Source organism: Scatophagus argus, chromosome 16, assembly GCF_020382885.2.
Source record: "Scatophagus argus isolate fScaArg1 chromosome 16, fScaArg1.pri, whole genome shotgun sequence".
In the NCBI taxonomy this organism is placed as follows: Eukaryota; Metazoa; Chordata; class Actinopteri; family Scatophagidae; genus Scatophagus; species Scatophagus argus.
Window position 1 is genome coordinate 9,306,006 of NC_058508.1, and position 24,541 is coordinate 9,330,546.

General features: G+C 41.2%; 1 protein-coding gene across 3 annotated transcripts in view; it reads left to right on the top strand.

Annotated features, from left to right (window-relative positions):
* Positions 1-24,245, top strand: part of LOC124073672 (alpha-1,6-mannosylglycoprotein 6-beta-N-acetylglucosaminyltransferase B) — a 55,984-nt gene extending 31,739 nt beyond the window's left edge. For 2 of the 3 annotated variants that reach the window (XM_046416071.1, XM_046416073.1), the window contains exons 11-20: positions 8,198-8,329; positions 9,984-10,117; positions 10,949-11,079; positions 13,096-13,101; positions 14,360-14,515; positions 14,682-14,828; positions 15,052-15,168; positions 17,549-17,623; positions 22,667-22,938; positions 23,481-24,245. In XM_046416071.1, coding sequence (XP_046272027.1) covers positions 8,198-8,329; positions 9,984-10,117; positions 10,949-11,079; positions 13,096-13,101; positions 14,360-14,515; positions 14,682-14,828; positions 15,052-15,168; positions 17,549-17,623; positions 22,667-22,938; positions 23,481-23,679 — 1,369 coding nt within the window. In that variant the 3' untranslated portion in view covers positions 23,680-24,245. The remainder of the gene's footprint in view (positions 1-8,197; positions 8,330-9,983; positions 10,118-10,948; positions 11,080-13,095; positions 13,102-14,359; positions 14,516-14,681; positions 14,829-15,051; positions 15,169-17,548; positions 17,624-22,666; positions 22,939-23,480) is intronic. The other variant, XM_046416074.1, reaches the window with a different exon arrangement.
* The last annotated feature ends 296 nt before the right edge of the window (positions 24,246-24,541 follow it).

Sequence of the window (24,541 nt, forward strand, 5' to 3'; positions counted from 1 at the left end):
AGAGAAAATATAATGGCTTCATCGGACCCCATGACCATATTCCTTCTCTTCTCGCAGCCCCACGAAACACAACCCGGTGTACAATGTCCCACTTGTTTACTTTATGGGATTCTTAAATTGGTCAGTTAATGGCAGATGCCGTTAACATCCATAAATCCCCCTCTCTGTGACTATTAATGAATAGAAACAGGGAACATGTCTCTCCATCCCTAACTCTTGCTCTCCCACACACTATTAAATTGACAGATCGTTATGTGGGTTGTGCTCCCACAGATTACCTTAGGCTCGTATCTATTTACATTTCCCACTCTTCACTTTTCCCACCCGGGCTTTGGAAAGGAGCTTAATATCACTGGATGGTCTGCTGTGGTTCTTATGTGGACAGAATTGTTCGCGTGTAAAGCTTTTTTTCTCCGATAGACAGATTAGCCACACTGGAAGCTTAGTTACAGTGGGAGTCGAGCTGTTGGTTTGCACATTATTGCCTCTAATTGGCAACATCCATGCTCTCCGGGTCCTTTGAGTCGTCACTCTGGCTGGTGTGTTCCTGTGCTGTTCTGCTTATACAAATCAGTTCTGCTCACACATCCTTCTTCAGCCAGTATTTTCTCTGCAGCAAGATCTCGAGCTTATTTTTCCTGCGGTTGCTCCGTTGAGGTTTCTGAACAAAGACACTGGAGTCTTTTCTCTTTTCACATACTGCAAAATGTTCTCAAGGGATATGCTGATCACACCCTTTTAGGAATAGTGTAGCTGTGATTGTTCAGTTAATGTAATTGCAATGTCCAAATGCAAGCATTACAATTTATACCTCAATCTGTTCCTCTACGCAGTGTATATACAGGACCTTGCTCAAAGACAGTTCATCAAGTGTTTTACGCCTTCAAACAGCACTGTGGTAGCACAAGAAATGTTTTTCATTGTGGCTGCATCGCCATACCTTTTGGGCTTATACTATATCCTGTTTTGTACATAATGTCATAATGTCCACTCCAAAATATGTCAACCACCATGTCAAAGCGATTAAATTTTGTACTGGCATTTATGGTCCCAGTCAAGGGGTGTCCTTGAATAAGGACAAGTCTTGAATAAGACTTATGAGCTCACAGAATCACACACACAGGTGGGCATCTGCCAACTTAGTGACTTTTTAGATGCTCTTAGCGACTTTATTTCTAAAAAGCAACTAGAGACAAAACAAATTTTTCCAAGCATCAGGGGGACAGTGAGATGCATACACAAATCTATTACAGTATGTTAGCACTTAATCTCGTTGAGCGGCTCTTCAGATACCGTTAGCAGCTTCTCTCGCCCTCCTCACATCGTGAACACTCAGACAGGAGAGTGAGTTAACTTAACAACCCTCCTCTCATATCTACCACACTCATTATTTATGGCTTAATGTCCACGCTTAAATGTTAGTGTGATGTGCAGTCACAATACATTTGAATAATCATGTTGATTTAAAGGCATAATACCATCACACACCATTGGGAAATTCTGGAGAAAGAAAGTTAAAGGTAAAGCCTTTTTACAACTTGATGACTGCATTAGCGATGGATATATGTAGAGTGGTGCTGAAATCTGCTAATTTTACACAATTTTGGCATCACTAATCACTAGAAGCTAATCACTATATAATTACTGAGAAAGTTATGAAATCTTTCTTTGCTAAAGTAACCATCATATGATGGTAATCATTCTTAAATTTGAAATACATTGAAACACATCTTCCATAATATAATTTTAATAACAGTACTATTTGTCATCATCATGTGTAAGGCCTTAGCGTAGACACTGAAGGTCAGTCTTGAAGAGAAGAGTAAAGGACAGATCCATGTAAAGGAAGAGCGAAGGTAATACAAGAACAAGAGCAGCACTGTCATCTCTCCTGGGTTACTGTAACTGAGGTGGAGACTGAATTGTTGTGACATCATTTCTGTCAGTAACACCGCCACTTGTCGCACACTGCGGGGAGGGCCCTGCGGCAGTTTGCAGAGTGACAACGACAGCTGTCGCTTACGCTTGGGGATCCCCCCTCATCTCCTCCCAGAGCGGCACAGGTAATTAGCATGGCGTCTCAACACCTGAGGAGGAGCGGAGAGGGGGCCGGGGAGGACGGAGCAGGAAAACGGAGGAGGCAGAGAATAAGGAGGGTGGATGTGCAGCTGCAGCCCGTCAGGTTTAGCAAGGTCTGTTAGCAGACTGGAGAAGTTGTGTGGGCTCAGACTGCCACCCAGTAGTGTTGTGATCACTGAGATAAGTGATCAAGCCCACGGTGTCAGGATGGGTCCACTCCCGTCTTTCTTTCTTTCTTTCTTTCTTTTGTTGCATCTCAGGTTCTCCCACTTTTCTGCTCTCGTGTTTGAAATGTGCTGCTGTGCGTAGACTTGTGCCATTGGTCGTTCTGTATCAACTGGGCCTCTGCGGAGCACTTGACAATGCACATTAACACAGGTAGATCATCATGTTTCCCCCTGCAAATGTGCCTGGGCTCTGTGATCAGTAACCCATAGAAATAATTTAACAAGTGTCAAACGGGATGTCACCTGTGTTTGTAATCCACCAGCTGACAGACATGTGCACAGCATTCTGAAGTGTGGAATAAGAAACTTGAAATCAAAGCTGCAACAAAGATCCTTATTATACTGTCAATCTCAGGTTGTGCTGATGCACTCTTACCCCGCAGCCTTTTGACTGATTTGCCTTTGTTCCTATGCCATGAAAAGAAACAGCAGCATTGTTAAAAATACCCAGAGTTGGCAATCAGTGAGATAACATCATAATGATTTGTCTTCAGTACAATGGCAATTGAATAGTGACTAATTGAGGTTAACAGTGCAGTGTTTGCATGTTGCAGTCAACGTTTGTGTGATATCCCTCGATCTGGATTGCTGTAGAGCCTTTCCTTAAAACTACACACAGTGTTTCTAAACATATATTATTGATAAGGCTCAGGGATTTCAGTTTTATGCAGATTCTAAACAATTTTCAGACAATTTATGGCTATGCACACACAGAAGTGTTACATTTTCTGTAGCAAATGACACTTTTTACCACAGTTTAAGAGAATTGGCTCTGCTTGTGATGTGGACAGCCCGGAGTGCTTCCAGAAGAGAAACTGAAGAAAACAAATGGGGGGAAAACACAATTCATCTGCTGATTTTGCACATTTGTCCTTATTAGTGAGTAGGAAAAATAACACAAAGGCAAAATCAAAATTTATCTCAGGTCTTTGTATTATTAATAAGTGCAGATATACGGTAGTTCATTGTGTTTCTTAAATAAAAGCTGAAATAGTACTCCCTTTTTATTCTTTACACTTTTACACAGCTGTTGAGCACAAAGAGCGTGTTGCTCCTGTGTTCTCCGAGCGTCCATTTTCACAGGCTGTTTTAACTTGAAATGTGAGCGAGATTCTGCACATCAAAGTGACCCACCTGATCGTAACGCATGGGCAAGTTTCTGTTTTCACCGCACACGTTTTTATCTCCTCCTGCCATCCTGCTGTCTCAAGTGGTCGATTAGCATGCCAGACCCCGCTCCCTCCACAAACAGTGGTACATCAAGCCTCCTCTCTGCCCGTGTCATTCGCCTCACACTGCTAGCCTTCAGTAAACTCCTTGCCCCCCAGCCTCGGCCCCTGGAAATCTCCCTCAGCCAATTCCCCTCACTGCTGGATACATGCGCCCTTCCTTTAAGAAGTAATGCACTGTGACTATGGAGTCTCCTACACTGGTGTGTATCTCTGGCTCTCTTCCTTACCCCAAAGCTGGTGAGTTGCTATGGTGCCTGTGGCCAGCTGTGAAACAGAAGAAATTGTGCCTGTTAGTGGTTGTCAAATTTCGGGAAATGTACGCAAGTCTTGCACATTTTTTGTTCTTCTCTCTTCCCTTCTGAGCATCATCACCAACGCCACATGTTTTAAAGGATAATCCTGACATTATTTTAACATTTTAGTGCATAAAACGAGTGAACAAATTTACCCTACTTACGTTTGTCTGTGTAGCCAGAGCATGATAAAGCTTACACCTCTGCGCCACCTCATCCAAAGCCTTTTAAAAACGCATTTAGAAACATAAATTTGTACACAGCGGCATATATTATTCATAATGATGAATGCAGGCAGTGTGATTTATTCAGAAACAACTCTAACTGCATTTTCAATCCTTAGAGTAGCTTTGTATCTGCTTTGGCTGTGCTCACAGATGCCTCTATGTTTTTGAGAGGAATAACCTACATTTTCCATGTTCATCACAATAAAGCAAACGTCACCATTTTGCAACAGTATGGCTCTTTTATGTGGTTTTTATAGTTTCTGGACGACAATGGAGTTGTACATCATGACAGTACTTGTTAGTGGAATAAATTCATTGCTGGTTGTGATCTTTTTATGGGATTTGTTAACAGTGATTAAAAGATAAAATAATGCCTGCCTCATCCTTTAATCTTGTGTATGTGTGTGTGCATATGCAAAAGATAAAGATAAAGAGAGAGTTGTTTTGTGCCTGCTTGTGTGTGTGTAAAAGTACAGTATGTGTGTGTGTGTGTGTGTGTGTGTGTGTGCTCCCATTTCCACACTCTTGGCTCCTTAATGCACTTTAATCCCTTTACACTTGCCTTAAAGTTTGCCTAGATTTGCATATATCCAATTAAAGCTCGGAGCAGCTGCAGCTTCGGTGGATGTGTGAAGAGCGGAGCCATGTACAGCTCAGTGCTCTGTCACTTTAATACATGTGCTCTCACATTAATGTGCGTCGCCATTAAACTACAGGCACTAATTCATACCTTAAAGTCGAACAGTGCAACCTCACACACACATCATTTATATGACATATACACATTACTGGCAGGTGAAACCACACACATAATGAAAGAACACACGCACAGAGAAACGGCATCTGCCGGACTGTACCACAACATGCATGTTTAGTATGTCCGAGTGAGTTTCATCTGTGTGTCTACGAGCTACCTTAGCATTGAGATGTGCAGTGGTTTTTGCTATAGTAGCAACGTAGTTCTGTGGATGAAAATATCACTCACTCACTCATGTCCCAATTGAAATCTTTCAACATATATTGGATTAAGTGTCATGAAATTTGGCTCCAATATGTTTGTTCCCCTCGTCATCGACTTGAAAATTTCAGTTTATGCAATACTTTTTTTTATGACCACATAAAACTAATGACACTCTCATCAGCCTCAGTTGTAGTTCGTTGTCAGTGCTTTCAGTTGTTAGCACGCTCACATGTTAACGTAAGAGTATACCTTCATGTTGTGTGAAAACATGACAATAGTAAGGTGTTCTTTTCTTTTCTTTTCCCTGATCCTTTTCCGTTGTCATCTTGTCCATGTTTTTATACATCAACATGTCTGCCTTTTAAATTCACTGAGCTCTCATTCCCTTCTGCCATCTATTTGTAATCTGTACAAGTAAAGTCAATTTTCTTGTGTTATGTTTTTGCCTTGCTGCAGTAAGATGTATGTATTGTATCCACCTGACTGCATACCGCACACAGCCTAGAGAACAGAAATGCAGTTTCAGTGAAGAACACCTTTGTTTGTGTAAGTGCTGAATTGCCTGGGTGTGTACCTTTCTCAGTGACCACGGCTTAAAGCTGACACGCTCTGCTCATTATCCCATCTGCTGTAGAGGAACTGGCAACCACGCCTGTTTCAGCAAGGCTGCACTGCTGACTAAATGTGTTCACAGTCCAAAGAGAGATCGATAGGCTCTTGTTTTGCAGGCGTTTGTGTGTGTGGATCCTGGGTTGTGCACGATGTGTTTCTGAGCCAGGTAGTGAGAGTAAGGGGGGGTGGAAGGTCATGGGTCTGTGACTGCTGCTGCAAAAACTTTCATGGAGTGGTTGCAGTGGAACAAGAGTAAAACCTTTATTTTTGTGCCAAACCAGCAGTGGCTGAACGCAGCCTTTTCTTCACTACTTCCTGTGCAAGTTTGATCTTGTGCAAGCGTATTTTTTCCAGAGATGTTTTCATATCTATAGCTCACTTTTTCTTTGAAATATGAGGCTGGCACTCATATTTAAACAGAAGCCTTGTTGGTGCTCCTTTTTTTTTGTATAAGCTCCCTTGATCACGGAGTTTACATTTTGTAAGAGATCCAGTCCATTCTCCTTTGTGAATAATTTGGTTTTATAGCCTCTTCAATGCATCTGTAGCTTCAAACTCAGGCTAAATCACATCAATTGCATTTTCTATCAATTCTTGGGAAACTCAAACTCTTATACATCATTTACATAATTATACAACATTAAAATTAATAGTAGGTTAGATATGTGTTAGTAAGGTGTTTGAAGTGTTATCTGCTTCTGTTAACTGAAATGTTATCAATAAGGCCTCACCTCTGAATATAATTGTGTTTAGTGATCCTACAAAACTGTATTGTTGATAAATATAGTCTATACTAGAATACTGGTATCTGTTTAGAAACTGCCTCAAAAAAATTCATGACACATTATCTTACATTATCTCACATCTATCTTACAGAGTACTTAACAGATTCGTACATCTGTTCTTCTACTGTACTGTTTTTGTAATGTGGCGTGACTCTCAAGAGCTACTGAAGTCTGACAAAGCAATACTTTCTCTTGTAATGAAAACAGACACAACTGATTGCCTTTTTCTCAAAGTGTTACCTCGATTTCAGCTGAAAGCAGAGCGTTCTGAAGATGCTCTGTACTTTGTCATAGCAGGCACCAAATTTATATCTCCTGTCTTTCCTGTTCTTTGTAACTGCTCTTGTCTGGTTTATTTATGTCTTATGTTTTCAGGCAGCAGATTCTTGATATCTAGACTTATCAAGCCAGGCTGGTTCTCTGCACTGAGCAGCAAAGTAACGAGGGCACAGTGATCTTAATGAATCACTGACTTGAAATCTCCCGAATTGTAATTATATAATCGATGTGCAAGAGTATTAACATCATTCACAGCTTGAGTGGAAAACAATATAAAAAAAAAGATAGTGAAACTGACACACACAACAACTTTGTTAATCGCTGTACCCAAAATCACACCTGATTTACTACGTAGCACACTATATTTACTGTCTGATATTTTATTTGAGTGTCCACATTCTCAGGGTGTAAATGTATCCACGGTATAGTGTCCTTAAAAGATTGAAAGGAAATTGAAAGAAATAGAACAACACAAGTAGTATACATGCTAAGGTCGTCACAATATCAGAAATTCAAACTTTGATACAATACTAAAAAACTCACTTAAACACACGCAAACCCATTTGTAACAATGCTAATATCTGTGCACCCTTGGATTGAAAATCTGATTGAAGATCTAGCGCTGGTATTTTGACAGACCAGCATGAGAACTATGCAACCAGCATGGCTACAAAAAAGGTCAGGTGAGAGAACTACCAACAACGAACAACATGGGTCCACTGCGAACAACGACGAACAATGTCTGACAAATGAAAAGCAAATGCAAAAGGGAATTATTCTGGCACTCCTGAAGCCAGCATTTATGTAGTGAGTGCTCGGGTGGGATCATGACAAAGCAACCATTCCTCTGTATCTGTGAGAGCAGTGTGGTTAAATTAACGTGGTGCATGTCTCATAATGATGTGTGTGTTTTCATGTGTCAGTCGGAACAAGTTGTGCGGATAAACTGGGTGACTTCCCACTCCGAGATACAGCTGCCTCGTATCGTTGAATTCTGCACGGTTCGGTTGAATGGCTCCGCAGTCGATCCAGCTGAGAACACTGACATGCTTCACAGCACAGTTAGGCTCTTTCGTTCTTCCTGTCTGCAGCACTCTGTCTCTCTGTAAATGCACCCATTAACACACACACACACGCACACATGTACATATATCTTCAGAGAAATGGCTACAGAATGAAAAAAGGCAGACAGTCCGATCAAAATCATTTGTTACCTGACTGGTTTGCATGTGAATTTAAACATCAATTGACTTGCTTTTTTTCCCTATAGTATAGTCTTTTATAGGGAATAATGTTTAGAGATGCTCCTCCAGTGTCTTTTAAGTGCTCATCTGTGCGGGTGGCAATTTCTGTAATTATTTTTAACCAAATGATCAAAGGAAGAAATGCTGTTGCTGTTCATTGACTGCAGTCCTTCCAGTACCAAAGTAAAGTCTATTAATATTTCCCTCACATCACAGTGAGTTTTGGCTCAGTTATAAGCACATCTGACCTGTCTGCAGGTTTCTGGGGGTCCCTCCAGGAAGAGGAAGCTGCCCTCTGACGGGGCCTCTGCCCTTTGACCTCATCTACACTGACTACCACGGCTTACAGCAAATGAAGCAGCACATGGGTCTGTCACTGAGGAAGCACAAGTCAGTCCTTTGCTTTCTTTCTTGTGTGTGTCTTGTCAAAAACTGTAATTTCTGTCTCTTTACCAAGCTCTGCGCACAGCGTTCATTACCACTATCTGCCTTTCTGATGAAATACTTTACTATTGGCTTATTGGCTGGCTGCTGTTACAGGCTGGTAACTTCTCTATGCATCAGCAAAATTCTCCCTTTGGGGGTGGGGGATCCAATTTGGCCCCTTTGCACAGTGATCAATCAGCGTGGTGCTCTTTATATGCATCACAAGTTGGAGTAGGTTGTCTGCTTCAAACGAATCAGTTTGCATGTATTCTTGTATTTGTGAATGCTGAAGCAGTACGCATCATACTTCAGCATTTCCCAACTCTGCTCTGTTCCTTTCTGGCAACTTAAGCAAGTTTTGTTGCTTAAGTTTGTTTTTCTTTGGTTCCAACTGGGCACCACTGGAGCAGTCATAGTGTAAAAGCAAATCCTTGTTTTTTTAGCCCAACAAAGAAAAACAATGCAAACAGCTTTTACTGCAGCTGTGGGAGGAAAATGTATTTATGAAAATGGAAAAGAGTAAAAGAAAACAATTTCCCAAATTAGGACAGTGTGAAAATAGTTATAATCACATACAGTGTAATACAGTTGTTAGAATATATTGCGTAGCTGTATTGCAGTTTGTTTTCATTCCACTTTTTATGCTGAATACGTCAGGGGAGAAAGGTGCTTCATTATCAGATAACTGAGCAGCAGATTCATGCATTTCTCAGTAATGCATCATGATCCTCCTGCAGTTTGAGCCCTCTAAAACAAGGCCCTGGTGAAAACCTCCGCTGATTCAGTCCAAGGTCAACTGATCGATCAGCAACTCCTCAACTGCGGCTAAGTGACAGACCAATACTTTAATTTCCTCTCCGGCCCTGACACTAATTAGAGATGTAGGGCATTGATAAATCTTCTCAGATTAGATTACATCAATTGATTTTTTTCTTTTTCTTTTTGGCTTCTCAGTGTGAATATTCACAGCTTGCAAAGTGCTGATGTAACTTCTCTCTGTAAACTAAACTCATAATGCTTCCTCTGTTCCAGTCTGGTTTCTCAGTTTGAGTTAACTCAAAATATTTAAACACGTTTTAAGAGTTTAATCCATCCCCTCTTTCAAGTTTTGCCTTCACATTATCAGAAAGAATTTTCTAATCTGTCAAAAGAGAGTTTAGAGCATCTCAGACAGCAGTTTTGATCCATGCTTTGTGTCAGCTTGTGTCCTGATCCGTTCCAGCAGAGATCCCCGTGGTGGCTGTGAAACAAGGCTGTGATTTAAGCCTCAAACGTCTCACCTTGAGGCTGGTGTAAGCTCTGCTCAGTGAGTGAGCATGGGGTGGGGGACACTGGCAGGGAGACATGGATATCCATCACCACTGACACCTTTACAAGCCAAGACATCAAGACAGTTACAGTGCTGAGAGGCGCTCTCACAAGTCAAAATGAGAAAAATATCCTTTTATTCTGATAGATTCTTACATGTACTACATTTGGTAAAATAAACCAGGCTCCTAGAATTACTTTTCTCTTTCTCTTGCTGTTTGTCACTCTCATTCATTCAGCAGAGACCATTTCAGAGCAAGAGACATCTTTGTTCTAATTTTAGCTCAGCCTATTTCTTATTTTGTCCCAGGTGCCACATCCGAGTGATTGACACCTTCGGCACTGAGCCTGCCTACAACCACGAGGAGTACGCCACCCTGCATGGCTACAGAACCAACTGGGGCTACTGGAACCTTCATGGCCAGCAGTACATGACTATGTTCCGTACGTGGTCTTCAATTTCCCTTTGCTCTAAGGACGTGCATCTGCTTGTGGGAACGAGGAGTGTTGTGTTGCACGTATGCGGGCATGTGTGCGTCTGTGTTTATGTGGCTGAGAGCGCGAGCAGATTGTGCTAGCTTCTGTAGTCCTCGGGCCTTAGCAGGCAAGGCTTTGGGGACACAAACAGAACAGAGAACTAGTTCAGAACAGCTGAGCTTGTGCAGATGCTTAAAGCCACCCACTGTGACCAAACACCATCAGCCATACACACACAGAAAGAAAACATTCACAGCACATTTGGCAAAACTGGTGGCAGAAGGAACTTGAGCTGTTTGTATAGCCTCCAATTAATTCAGGAACAATGGGCAGACCTCGCTGTTCCCAAAATACTTTGTGTTTTTCACACAGGATGACACTGTGAAAGATGTTAGCTTTCTCCTCAGGTTTGAAAATTGCCTGAAAATGCCGTGTCTTTGTCCTTCGCACTTGACATTTGCCCGTTTGTAGTAAATGTTGTTTTATGTGTACTACCATTCATAGTGTTCTTCTGTGTCCTGAAAGTTGATTCACACTGAAGCTACAATGCAGAACTCAAGCCAAGTATAGCAGTGTTTTAACCACACTAACAAATGATGCTGATGTTGAATACAAATGAAATAACAATTCTTGAAACATTGTGAATTTCAGTTCTTTAGAATTACCACGATGCTCCTGTCTTTCTGCATTCTGTACATGCTCTGCAGTCTGCTTTAGTTTAATGGCTTCTTTTTTTTTTGAGACATGAAATTGGACTTGTATCATTGTGTTGCCAATTGCTTTGTTTGTCCTTGGCAGCGCACACTCCTGATAACTCTTTTATGGGTTTTGTGGCGGAGGAGCTGAATGAGACAGAGAGACTGAACATTCAGCGGAACAAGGTTAACAATATGGCTGTTGTGTACGGCAAGGAAGCCAGCATGTGGAAGGTCAGTGTTTTTTTTTTCTTTTCTTTGTTAAATCAACTTTGTGCTAATTTTGTCCATTTGCATTGACATGGGTAGACTATATGTTAAACTGTTATATTTGTGTGTATTATTACTGTAGAAGTTTTGCAATGTGAAAATTGTTAGTAGTTCACTTTCTTGCTGTCTTTGCACTGAGGAACTAAAGAATTAAAAACAAATTAAAGCACAAAGAGCCAAAACACAATCAAACCTACATGATCCTAATGAGTGTCACAACATCACTGGAATTTCTTACTGGAGTGAAGCTAGATTACAGGTTAAACTATTTTGTGTTCTGGTTCACCACTGGTTGAAAATCTGTTATCCTCACTGTAGGTCTGAACAGCAAAAGGACCACAAGTAACTTTCTTCATTTGAATTTTGAATTTCATTATGGATATAAATGAAGCCAGAGAGAGCAGGAGAGTCTGTCTGTCAGCAGGAAACTCTTGTCACATCATTTCCATTCACATGTGAGGCTGATGATTCCTCAGCATCGGGTTTAATATGTTAAATAATTAAACTTTTTCCCTGAAACATTTAGCCTAATAAATAAAGTATTCAGAAGACACCATAATCATATTCTGGGTTATTAAATAATACATTTGTAATAAGAATATCAATAAATACAGATGTAAATGATGAATAAATAATAGAAGGTTTTCAATTGCTCATATTCAATTGCTCAATGCTCATATTTCTTTTGCTAGATGCCATGTGTGACAATATGTGGTTTGTATAACGCCTTGCAAAGCTCTCAAGTTTTTAATTTTGGCACCACTTAGAACCATGATTTAGGACTGTTTTTCTCCTCAAGGCAGCTGCACGACTGCAGGAGGTGGACTCGAGTCAACAACTGCACTCTTTTCTGAAGTCAAAATTGAACACACACGTACGATTTAGATATTTTTAGGTTTTGTGCTCTCTAACCTCGGGGATACATTAATGGAATGTTTATCAGGAAGGAAAATATTGGAGTCTCACGGGAAGTCAGAAAAACATACAGCTGCCATTAAAAAAAAAACATCAGTAAATCCCTGCTGATTTATATTTATGCTTGTTTTGCTAACACAAATGTGAAATATGTTTTAAGAAGTCTGAAATTTAACCGATCATCCCATTTTTTAGTGTTTCCTTCACTGTCAAGGTCATCCAGTGATGACTTTCTGTACATTCATGGGTCCACTGCAAACAGAATCTATTTGTAGCTAATTCAGCTTTGAAGACCCCTGATTTCAGGGCGTTTTTATATCCTTACACATGACAGAAGACTGAAATGCAGACAGATTGAATGCGTTTGTTATAATATTGTTTTGCATTCAAAAGATTCTTTGAATCAGAAAAAAAATCTGGATAAATGTGCGTTTTTTGGGGAGCTTTCCGATGTCGCTTCACCTCAGCAAACCTTCAGTACATACTTTGTGAAACACCCACTAGATTTTACATTTCCTACAAACGAGCCACTCCTCCAGGAATCTGGCGTGAAGTGTGATGGGAAAGGAACAATTGTTTTTGTTTAGAGTAAATCTTCCCTTCAACCTACTGGCAAGGTTTCTGGCTCTTACTGTATCTTTTGAAGTGTGCTTCTGCCTCCCTCAAGGTTTGGTTCACATGAATCTGACTGCAGCTTTGTTCTGACACTGACATAACATTCCCCGCTTCTGCGAACAACTCGGGCTGTTGCAGTGTAGCGTTCGTGAGTCTGAAATATTGCACTGTAACAGCCAGTAGCGTTCGGCTGTCTCCAGACAGTGAATACCCCCTCGTTGGGAGCAGTCTCTTCCTCCACCTCAGTTTTGAGTTTCACATGAGAGTTTTTGGGCCTTTAAAAGTCCTGTGAGAGAAAAAAAATGACTAATGCTTCATGTCGTATTCTCTCGTTTCCTCTGCGTTTGCCTGTCTCCGCTCACTTCCCTCCTCCTCCTCATACCTCTGTTCTCACCCTGTTACTATTCTGTATTCATCACCCCATGGTGCATCATTGATGGATCCACACAGCTTCAAGTAAGTACACCTGCTTTTCATGGGCACCACCAATTCTCCAAAACTCAAATCATGACTTTTCCTAAACTTTTTCTTACCTTAAAAATGCTTCCCACTTCAGCTATGTTAGCATGAATTTAAACATAAGATCCTAACTTTTATATTTACTTTTAAGTTGACTTATAAAAACATATGCAGTATCCTCCAACATTTAAAGCTGCATGGACAGCATGTAAATTTCTTCACAATATTTAATCAAGATTAAAATAAATAAATGAATGAAGCAGAGGCAGTTTGTCATGCTGGTCACACGAATCCAATAATCTTTGATTCTCAAAGAGATTTGGGGAGGAGTATTACTTTCAGTTAAAGAGACATCTTCATGTTGCTCAAAGACATTAAAATGGCCCAAGATGAAAAATGAGGACTGAGACTCAGATGACATTTATAAATGATGTATGCCATGAAGACAGAGCATTAGTGAATAATGCAAAACGTTCCCTCAGAAACCCTTTTTGAGATAAACTAATTCAGTTTTATGTCAGTCAAGCACATTGTCTCCACGGGTCAACAAAGAAGTTACACATTGATTTAAGCCTTTGACGACCTCAAAGGTTCTGTATAGTCACCAGTTACCAAAATGATGATGTTAGCGCTAACAAGAGCAGACTCGTCTCATTAATTCTGCTTGCCTCATTTCCATTAACGGATACTTTCGCTCAGGCAGGGGTGATGCTCTTGCCCTCCCTGGGACGTTTGGACTTTTCTCCTCCAGCCTATTAACAGTGGCTGTATGTAATACTGATGAATCTGTTCAGTGTCGGTGCTGCAGGAGAAACTTCAGTGTGGCCAGTCAGCATAGAGCAGCGTAAAACAGGAAAAAGCCAATGAAAGCATAGCTGGCATGTTCAGATATTCTGTCTGTGTAGTTGAATGAAACCAGCGGCCTAATGTTAATGCAGTCAGTTCATCAAAACAGTCTTGAAATTTGAATTAAATCACCATGGCTCACATTTTGAAGCTACATAGACAACTCAACAGATGTACAAAGATGTCAAAAAATCTGCCCGAACTGCAAGCGCAAAATTATCTGAGCAGAATACTGGCAAGATAAAGGAAGCCCAACACGAATTAAGCAATATGGTGGACTGAAAAAATATTTAAATGCAAATGAAGATACCCTCTTTTGTTGCTCTATGTGCAGTGGTAGATTTTTTGTTTAATGTTACCCCTTTCAATACACTCTACTCATTTTGCTTGCCCCCTTTACGTCTCAAAGGGAAAGGAAAAGTTCTTGGCCATTTTGCATCGATACATGGAGGTCCATGGGACTGTGTACTATGAGACGCAGCGCCCCCCGGAGGTGCCTGCCTTTGTCAAGAACCACGGTCTGCTGCCTCAGCAGGAGCTGCAGCAGCTCCTCAGAAAGGCCAAGGTGGGAGGAATATTATTGAGGCTTTCATGAGCTCAGAAAAGGCTCAGTTGTTTGCATACACAAAATCTGGATTGGATCTGGTGTTTGTGCTTTTGAAGAATCTGATTCTTATTAAGGTGTTTACCTTTACTTAGAAACTTATGATCTCCTTTATTTTCCTATGAAGCTGTTCATTGGATTTGGCTTCCCCTACGAAGGTCCCGCCCCTTTAGAGGCCATAGCCAATGGCTGCATCTTCCTACAGCCTAAATTTAATCCCCCTCACAGCTCTCTCAATCATGAGTTTTTCAGAGGGAAGCCCACCTCCAGGAAGGTACATGCACTTCTTTTTATCTCAGTTAACACGTTTGTATTTCATCTTTATCATCACTTTCAATAGTCTAATGCTGATTAACAATGCTGGTTCAGAATATAGTCAGTCTACGTGACCACACACCCAATCAACCCATTTTAGGCTTGAGTTAACGCAATACATTAAAATACGCAAGTCTGTCTGTATTCTGATTGTGAATTTATCTCATTTATTCCTCCTGCAGGTGTCCTCCCAGCATCCTTATGCAGAGCAATATATTGGCAAGCCACATGTCATCACTATTGACTTCAATAACTCTGAAGAGTTTGATGCAACCATCCGTGAGATCATGAAAATCAATGTATGTTAGATTTTTTTCGTATTTGTCTATCGAATGGATTTAGAATAATGGTTTTCTAATATTCTATCACAGTCCACTTCACACTGCTGCATAATGATGATAATAATAATAATAATTTGCTCTTGGACACTTCATAATCCGGTTTGACCCACTTTTGAAGTGCCCAGCCTTTTAATAGAGCTCTCAATCAAGACACCTGACATTACAGCAAAGTGCTTAGCTTGCTCCCTCTCTGCTCTCTGCACTGCTAATTGCTTGAGATATTGAACCGCTCAGTAGGTAAACTGTGCACACACCTGGGTTTTCATGGCTGTGTTCCAGAGGCCAGCCCCATAGGCAGTGAGTATTATCTGCAGCAGATCATATTAATCAATCATGCTGTGCTCAATCTGTCAACACCGAGTCCACAGCCGAGCCCCTCGCAGCGTCGAGATGCTTGTGCGCCTCTACCTGCCAGGTGTGTTAACTAGACCTTGTGTTTTCCTGCTGATCGAGGCAAAATGAACTAGCAGTTGTGACTCGGGTAAAGCCTGGATATTCAGGGAAGGAAAAACAATAGTGCAGTAATCACACCATCTGACGGGGCAGTTTTCACCTACCTTTAAGAGATTAAATGAAATGTGATATGTTCATGTACATTTGATTCAGACATAGCTGATTAAGAAGTGCATGTCATTTGCCCGTGTAGTTAAACCTACTGAATTTGGACGCTGGCTCACCAGTCGAGAAATTTCAGCTGAAATTTCCTCTCACTGAGACAAATTGTCACTAGTGTAACCAATACTTTGTTAAAAACCAACATGGCATCTCATACTGTGAAATGTTAAACATGTACCATATGAAACATGTTTTATAATGTGTGTTCAATGAGAAGAGCACCACTTTCATGCCTGTACAAGTATGAGGCTATTGCAAGCAACCAGTTAGCTTAGCTTAGCACAAACATTGGAAATGAAGTGAAACAGCTAGCCTGGGTCAGTCTGAAGGGTCTGAAGATAACAGAATCCACCACAACAAGTTTAACCTGGCACAGTTACCTTACACTGTCTTTTGCCATAGAAAGCCAGATCAACACTTCTTCACTCAACCCACTTTTGGATAAGCTTTGTTTGTGTTGATGATGTTAGATACTAGAACTTAAAAAAGACTGTTGCGCCGTATCTGAATAGCACCATGACAACAGATGGAAATGAGGAAACAGGCTGCAGATAAAGAAACACTAAAATGTCTGTGGCACCTGCTCCATCGTCCTAACCAGCAGTGTTTGTGTGCCTTTTTCTGGACACGGCTGCTGCCGGCACAACTCACCTCAGCAACGTGCATGAAGTTTCATTTTATGTCCCCAGTGACGGCATGAAATAATGAATTTCGCACACATATTTTTGTGGCCGAGCAATGCAGTCAGTTTTATGTATATAAATTGCACAGTCATTTTAAAAATGTTTTCCGCTGCTGAATTCAAATCGGCCTCTGTGAAGCATTTTTTTCCCTCTCTCCCTCGGATTCTATTATATAAAGATGCCCAAAAGGCAAATCGCATTGCAGAATAGCTGATGAAGTGCGAGATACATTTCATTAAACTCAGATGAAATAAAGTAATAAGAGAGTGCTAAAAGGAACACAACACTAAAAGGAACCATTTATCAATTTAAAAGCCTGAGTGCTTGAGATGCCTGATAGTAAACAATGAGATCTCAGTTTAGCTACCACACTAGTTATTCAGAGGGGATTTTACACTAGAAATCCTGACAGAGTGTATCCTATCCTGATGTATTTAATAATTATGTCATCAAACCACAACAGATTTCAAAAGCCAGTAATTAATATAAACCTCTAAAAGCATAAATCTCTTCCTGCCACTGCTGTGTTCTCTGCAGCGCTGCTAGCATTGAACAGTAGAAAGAAGAGAAGTTATTGATCAGTGCTCTCTCAGTGTTTTTTTCATGCATCGCCTGCCATCAAAAGTCAGACAGTGAGTGACAGGCCTCAACAGTGACACTGGTGACTGCACCCATAGGACCCAGAATTCACAAAAACGTGAGCCTCCTCAATTGTCGATGACCAGTGGTCTGCAGTCACTTTAATCCATTGTTTGACATATTGATGTAGTTGTCACTAAAAATAATTAAATCAATTTTCAAAGCTGTCACCTGTGATGTATTAGGTCATTGATTTTAATGTGAGGCTCGTGGCATGATATAAGCCTTTCACAATTACGCTAATGAATATGTCAGCTTTGATTAACTGTCAGATGCTCAGGTCCTGTAATTACAATAGCTTGGTTCTATGGACACACACACACACACACACACACTCTCTCTTATCCCTCCAACACCACCATCACTACTGTTTCTTCATCTCTGCACATCTGTGTCTGCAGGTGGAGCCTTTCCTGCCCTATGAGTACACCTGTGAGGGGATGCTTGAAAGAGTTCATGCCTACATTCAGAATCAGGTGGGTGTCAAAGTTCATCCCAAAGCACGAGGTAGCTGGCTGGATCATAATGATGTGATAGAGGTTATTTGGTGGTGTATATGTTTGGGTCATCACAGTTTGGTAGTGTGACTAGAACATAACTGGAACTATAAGACTGATTGTTCAGCTCGGTTGGTTGGTGTGCTGTAGTGTTACTGTAATAGTTTTTCTTTGTTTTAGTTTACCTAGTACATTAAATGAATACTTAATGAGTCTGCTCAGCATGTGAATACAGCTGCATGAAGTCTTTTGTGACTCTCAAAGAAAATAGTGTTGGTACAGTTTAGGTTTGGAGCCAACTTTATAAGCTTCTTTACAGATTGGAGTGAGGAGTTTGAGAGATGCCAGTGACTTGCCTTGTTTGGCAGTGGACCCGCACATAAACACATCATTTGATACCAGTCAAAAACTCTGCAAGCTTTTCAGGTACCTTACATTTTTAGTTTACAGCAGTATAAGAAAGTTTCCAATGTAAACAGATGACTGTATTAGCAGCAAATGGATGCTGTGCTGCATACTGAGCACATGGAACAACAGTTGGTTTAGATTTAGTCTTAGCCTTTAGACAAAACTGCTTATTTAGTCACAGTTTCATTCTTCAAAGTTTTAGTCCAGGCCAAAAGGTCATTGCATTTTAGTCAACTAAAAATTTAACTTTTTTCACTCTTTAAACTAATTCAGTGAGACTATGCAGGTTTCTGAAATCTATCTCAGGAGTAACCACACTGGGGTTCAGCTAGTGTTGTTGAGAGGCTTCCCACCTGTAAAGACCAGAAGCTTCTGCTCCTGTTAAGCCTCTTCTAAATTTTTACTTGTACATCTTACCATTAAAATCAGAGCTTGTCATGAAGCTTTTGCTGGCGAAGTTCAGTAAGTGAAAACGGATCAAGCTTATTTACAAGTTGCTTGTCGTGTGATAGTCATTCAGACACACTGGTCTGAAAAGATTCATTGACTTTTTTGTTTTGTTTTTTTTTTTTGTGAGAGGAACTGGCTTCCTGCCAGCCAGGCTGACCAAACCTGGCTTGCTTGCAAGTTTACCACAAGTTGAGCCGACTGTCGGTAACATTTTCAAAGGTTTGCAAGTTTATATGCTTAGTTAACCTTTTGACTTACAGTTACTAAACTTCCTGAGGCATTCATGGCAAGGTGGTGCACCTCCAGTCTTCCTACTTAATTTGTAGTATCTCTTCATCTCCTTTTATGATTGCATGTTGTGTTTTTCTTTCTGCTGAATTCTAAATAAAGTGGACATGTTGTTAATTATGTTGTCTGGGACAGCTTGGGAATCTCCACACATGTCTCTACACAGGGAGACTTTGTTTGCATTTTTCCAGACAGACTAGTATCTATTTGACAATGGGCAACACAGTGGTCCGATGGTTAGCAATGCCGTCTCACAGGTTCCAGTCCCAGTCTAGGTTCTTCTGTGTGGAATTTTCAAATGTTCTGCCTGCGTGGGTTTTCTGCAGGTACTCCGGCCTCCCCCCACAATCCCCAAAAGATGCACGTTAGGTCAATGGGCTGCTCTACATTGTCCCTAGTTGAGTATGTGAGCTGTGTGGTTGTCTGTCTTTGTGCGCCAGTCCTGTGATTGGCTTGTGACCAGTCCAGGGTGTACCCCGCCTCTCGTCCATAGTCAGCTGGGATAGGCTCCAGCCCCCCTGTGACCCTGCACGGATAAGGAGTATAGAAAATGGTTTAATGGATGGATAATTGACGAGTGGTTTGTGACTGATGAATCTGCAATTTCAGAACAGATGAGTGACCTTTTCTATTGATTTCTACTTTGCATTCCGTATAATATGTAACAGTGATTCATTTGCGTCTAAATCAAAGTCACGTGCGGGCTTGGGTGCTTGGACTCTCTTGCTAGTGTGGACCAGATGCTTCAGGTGAAACTGGTTGGACACATGTGTCACTTACCAAACATAAGCTCTTCCAGCCTACAGTCTCCCAATTACAAGAATGTGTCTTGTACCAGAGCAGAATATGAATATGGGTGGGAGGCTTAATATCTCAGCATTAGAATGGAAGATGTATTTGCCTCTGCTCATTAACTCAATGTTCCTTTTGAGGCATCTCAGCTTCTTTGTTGACAGGAGTGGGATTAATTGGCTCTTTTTCTGAAGCCAGAACAGATTTGGATGGGCATGCTGTTGCATGCTGGAGTCTTGTTCCTGGGCCAACCTGTTTCTGAAGCATTTTTAGTCGTTCATCTCTTGGAACTGATGCACACCATTGAAACAACAATGTGTCAGTCAACACACGCAGACCCTTCGTTCTTCGCACTCAGAGTCTGTTATTTGTCAAGTATTTTGTGTTTTCAGTCAAATGTGCTGTGACTGACTGTATTCAATTTGGCTTATGACCTGAGATTTTAAAAAAATGTTTGCATGCCCTCAGTGAAGTGCTGGGTGGATAAATGACTGATAGTAGAAGAACTAATGCAGTAATTGGATTTTTACAAATGCACAAGTTTTTCTCCTCCTGAAAGCATTCATATGTCCATTGAGTTGACACGAGTTCAACTAATATACTGATAAACTATGTAAGATGATCCCATTCTGGGATTTCGCAGTTGCTTGGCCACAATATTCATTCCTCAGCTCCGCTGCCAGGGTCAGCTATTAAATTCTTTGCAGGCGCCAGCTGCAAGCTTAATAGACTAGCACGATGACTAATTTTTCTCACTGATGGTCCTCGAGGATGGTGATCAAAGAGAAAAATAATGGTCATGGCTGGTGTAACGTGTGGCAGTGGCAAGTTAAGGAAAAGACTCTGCTCTGCTCTGACACCATCTCCTTCCCAGCTGTCACACACACACACACAGACACACACACACACGCACACGCGTTCAACATACCGTGACCGACTGTGACTGCCTGCCCGCTGTGTACAAGGTCAGACTCCCAATCAGACTCTCCATCCCTTGCCTTTCTTCCTCTTTTCTTAACCCTCTCTCCCTCCACATTTCAGACTTTTCCAATTTTATTTCCAACTTCCCAATCACTCTCAACTCACATTTTTCTACTTTCTGACCGAATCTCTCGTCCTCGTTATCTCCCACAATAACTTCTTCTCACCTCCGTCCGCTGGCTGAGCACCAGGTCCACAGTGACCCTCATACGACACACTGGCAGCTGAGTCTCCTCTCAGGTAAACACTTTCTGCAAGCACTTGCAGCCAAGCGCAGACAATGCATTTCACACTTCTCCCTGTCCTATTATTATTTTTATTGTACCCCTGTAATTGTGGGAAAAGCATTCAACTGAAAAATCACTTGAATTAAATTTAACTTGAAGTGCAGGTAAGTGCAGGTGGACACGCACATTTAGAAAGTGACGTGACAGAAGTGATTGTTTATTTTGGGGTTGCTAACCATTTAGAGCAGTGTGCAGGAAGTGCAGTTATGAAAGCAAGCCTTTTTCACCAAAGTCATTTTGACATGTCACAGAGATCCCAGATGTAAAGGAATAAAATGTGCAATGGCTGAATTCCATGTAGTTGCTTCACTTTCGGGGGTCCTGGTATTGTGCATGCAGGCTCACTGCCACATTGTCATGGCTGACTGGGACATTTGAACAGATTAGAGGCTTCATTAGTAAAGCAACACCTGTGCTTTTTACTTAATTTAACATCGCTCAGTCTTTTGGAACGCACGATGATGCGAAATAACTCATCTCAGAGTGTCCCAGTGCCAGAATGCACGAATTGACTGCATTACACACCCCCACCTAAAGGTCGTCGGCTCTGCGTACATTAAAGGAGTATTGTAAATTTCCAAAAGACGCATCTCAGTGATGTAGTTTGGGCCATCATTTCTAATTCCTGTCTTCATTTTCACAACACTAGAGTCACCTTCACTGGTGGCAGAATGCAGCAACTTCAGGAAACACTGCCAGCCAGAGGATCACTCAGGATGTATTTAATCCAGTCATCTGAATCACTTTTAGAAGCAAAACCAATAATGAGCATACTCAAAATATACATTATAGTCATATGTTTTATTGAGAAAACACACAACTGAAAGCACACTGACAGCAGTTAGTTAGATGAAGAAGCAACAAGGTCAAGTTAAGGACTCTGATCTCCATGTCCTCTTCTGATTAAGTACAGAATATATGCAATACATGATTGGGTCAAACAAAGTTCCTCTTTCCATCCAGATGGAGTCTACAAAATCTACAAAAATGACACCCAGGTGTGTTTCGGATTTCTGTTCTGTATGTGCAGAATTAGAAGTTTTCTGACTTTGATGACATAGTGGCAGTGACTGACTCTGTGTTACTGCATCAACGTTTTATTGTCAAAGTGCTTGTAACGTGTGAGCAGTGTTGGTGATAATATGAGGAAATCACGCTCAAGGATTCTTGGAATTTTCTCACAAGCCACCACATACAAATCCAAACACATACACTCATAAAGAGACTGTATGGTTTAATATAGAAATACTATAAATGGTAGCATCTCCACACATCTGAGCTGTTCATCTATCTCTTAAGCTTTTCCCTTTCCATACGTGTGTGTGTGTGTGTGAGACGGATATTGTCTGTGTTTAGGAGTGGAAGTGCAGGAGAGATGGAGAGATCGGAAGTCTAGTTATTGCCTGCGGGCACTAGCAGCCTGTTTAATAAACGGGTCTGGAGGCCAGTGGGACATGTCGAGAAATATTATTACCTGCGTCTTATGAATAGCCCCAGCTGGAGGGAGAATCTAATCGGGGCTCTCACTAGAGTCTAATTCTGCTTCCAGAACTCATTGTTATTGGGCAGCATAACTGCATTCATATCATTTCCTGGAAGATTGACGAGGGCTTGTCAGTTCTGATGAGCACCTTTTGTATTGTAACGGTTCTTTTATTACTTTCTCCAACAGCTGTCTGGAAGTAGTATATTTTTCTGAATGTGTAATTTGTCACCACTTTCTGGTGGTGTTTAATGTTTATTGTGGCTGACAGGTCAAAGCGTTTGCAATATAATACTGAAAATATTAGTGACCTCGGTCATTTTATCTTTGCAGGATTTTTGCTCCCCTGAAGCTCCTTTTCCTCCAGTCAACTCGTCTGGAACTTGGATGGGAAACCCTCCCAGTCCTTTCATCCTGCTGCCAAACTCCAGCATCCTAACCTGGGCCACCAACGCCAGCTCCTACACATCCTGGCCACCGCTCAGCGCGCTGCAACTTTTGGCTTCCCTGGAGGGCCAGTCGTGTGTGAAGGCGTGCCAGAGTGCAGGGCTGATCTGCGAACCCGCCTTGTATCGCTTCATCAACATTAAGGAGGCCTTCAGAGCGTAAGATATGTGCTCATTGTGTGACTCTGTGAAAAGACTATGCACAGTTTCCCCCGTAGCATGTTTTTTTTTCCTTTTTCATTTGCTCCTATTGAAAAATGGAAGTCACAGAGCATTTTAACAAAATGGTTATGTTTGCATTTCTCAATGCCACACAATTTTAAGGAATCATTTAAAGCATTTGATGTTTTCTTATGCAAACATTGGCTTCTTGCCCACTGTACCGTCCACACTATCAAATATTTCTTGAAATGCGTCACCAGGACCTTCTTAAAAAAAAAAAGAAGAAGAAGAAAAGAAACAGCGCACCTCAAGGAGCTCATCCTGCAGCAGCAGTAAATTCGACTAACATGCCTTATTTGCAGTTCTAGTACAAAGACACCAGCTGCTCGAGGCAGCTCTGAAATATTACTATTAAATTGTGTTTGTGGAATAATAATTGATACCCTGTGGCAATTCTGCTAACATTCATATTAAATACGTTAGTGTGTTGTATCAGTTGAATAATAATTAATGCCCTTTAAAATCGCCTTTGTTTCCAGGCTGGACTTCCATTGTGAGGGAGTGGAGTCGGAGATGAACCACCTCTTCCCCGCCTTCTCAGCAGAGCATGCTGAATGTGGCCTGCAGCAGGATCCGCTGCTGTTCAGCTGTGCCGGTTCCAGCGCCAAATACCAGCGCCTTTGCCCCTGCAGGGACTATCGGGACGGCCAGGTGGCACTGTGCAGAGACTGCCTATGACCAGAGGAGGACCCGTGGACGGAGACTCTTTTCTGAGACGAGATCCCGACTGTCTCACGAAACTTTGCCCTCTTTGAAAAGGTTTGGTGTATTGCAGTAACACATAAACAGTGACTCTGCTCCCTCACCTCTGACCGATGACCGACTGTCGATGTAAGTAAGATGGTATTACCTCTCAGGGAACTGCATGATTGTACTTTGAATCTGGTGGATTTGAAGCCTCAGTTTGATGGTTTACATGGCTGCATCAGGACCACAGTCTTTACAGAAGTCATGATGAAATGTGTCATTTGATGGATCTGTTAAATTAGGTAAAGAAGTTCTGAGCAATCAAAAGGAAAGCTTTGTTTTAAAAAAAATAAGTTTAAATGCTTGAATTTCACAAGTGTGTCTACTCAGTGTTGCGTGAGTATTTACAGTATTATAGTGGAGTTTGGATGTTTGTACCACATGCACCCAAAGCCATTTCCACCATGTTGAGATGTACTATTTTACATGTTCTGTAATGAATATATTTGTATATACGTGTTGTTTAATAAAACACTGGAAAAAAAAAGATGTTTCCATTATTTATAACAGGATATGGGTGGAAATTATTAGAATTCATTTTCTTTTTAGGAAAAAAGTAGGACTGAATGAAATTATAAGATGTCATCAATCTTTTATGGTCAATTTCACAAAGCGTGTGGGAAAATATCCTAATTACTTCCATCAGCTTGTGATTTATATGCAAACTGCGCTGACTCAGACTCATTAGTTTATAAAGCAGTCTTTGGATACAAGATGACAATAGTGTTTGGGTTTCGGGAAGTATGTGGATTCCTGCATCAGTGATTTGGATTTTTTTTTTTTTCTTGCTCCC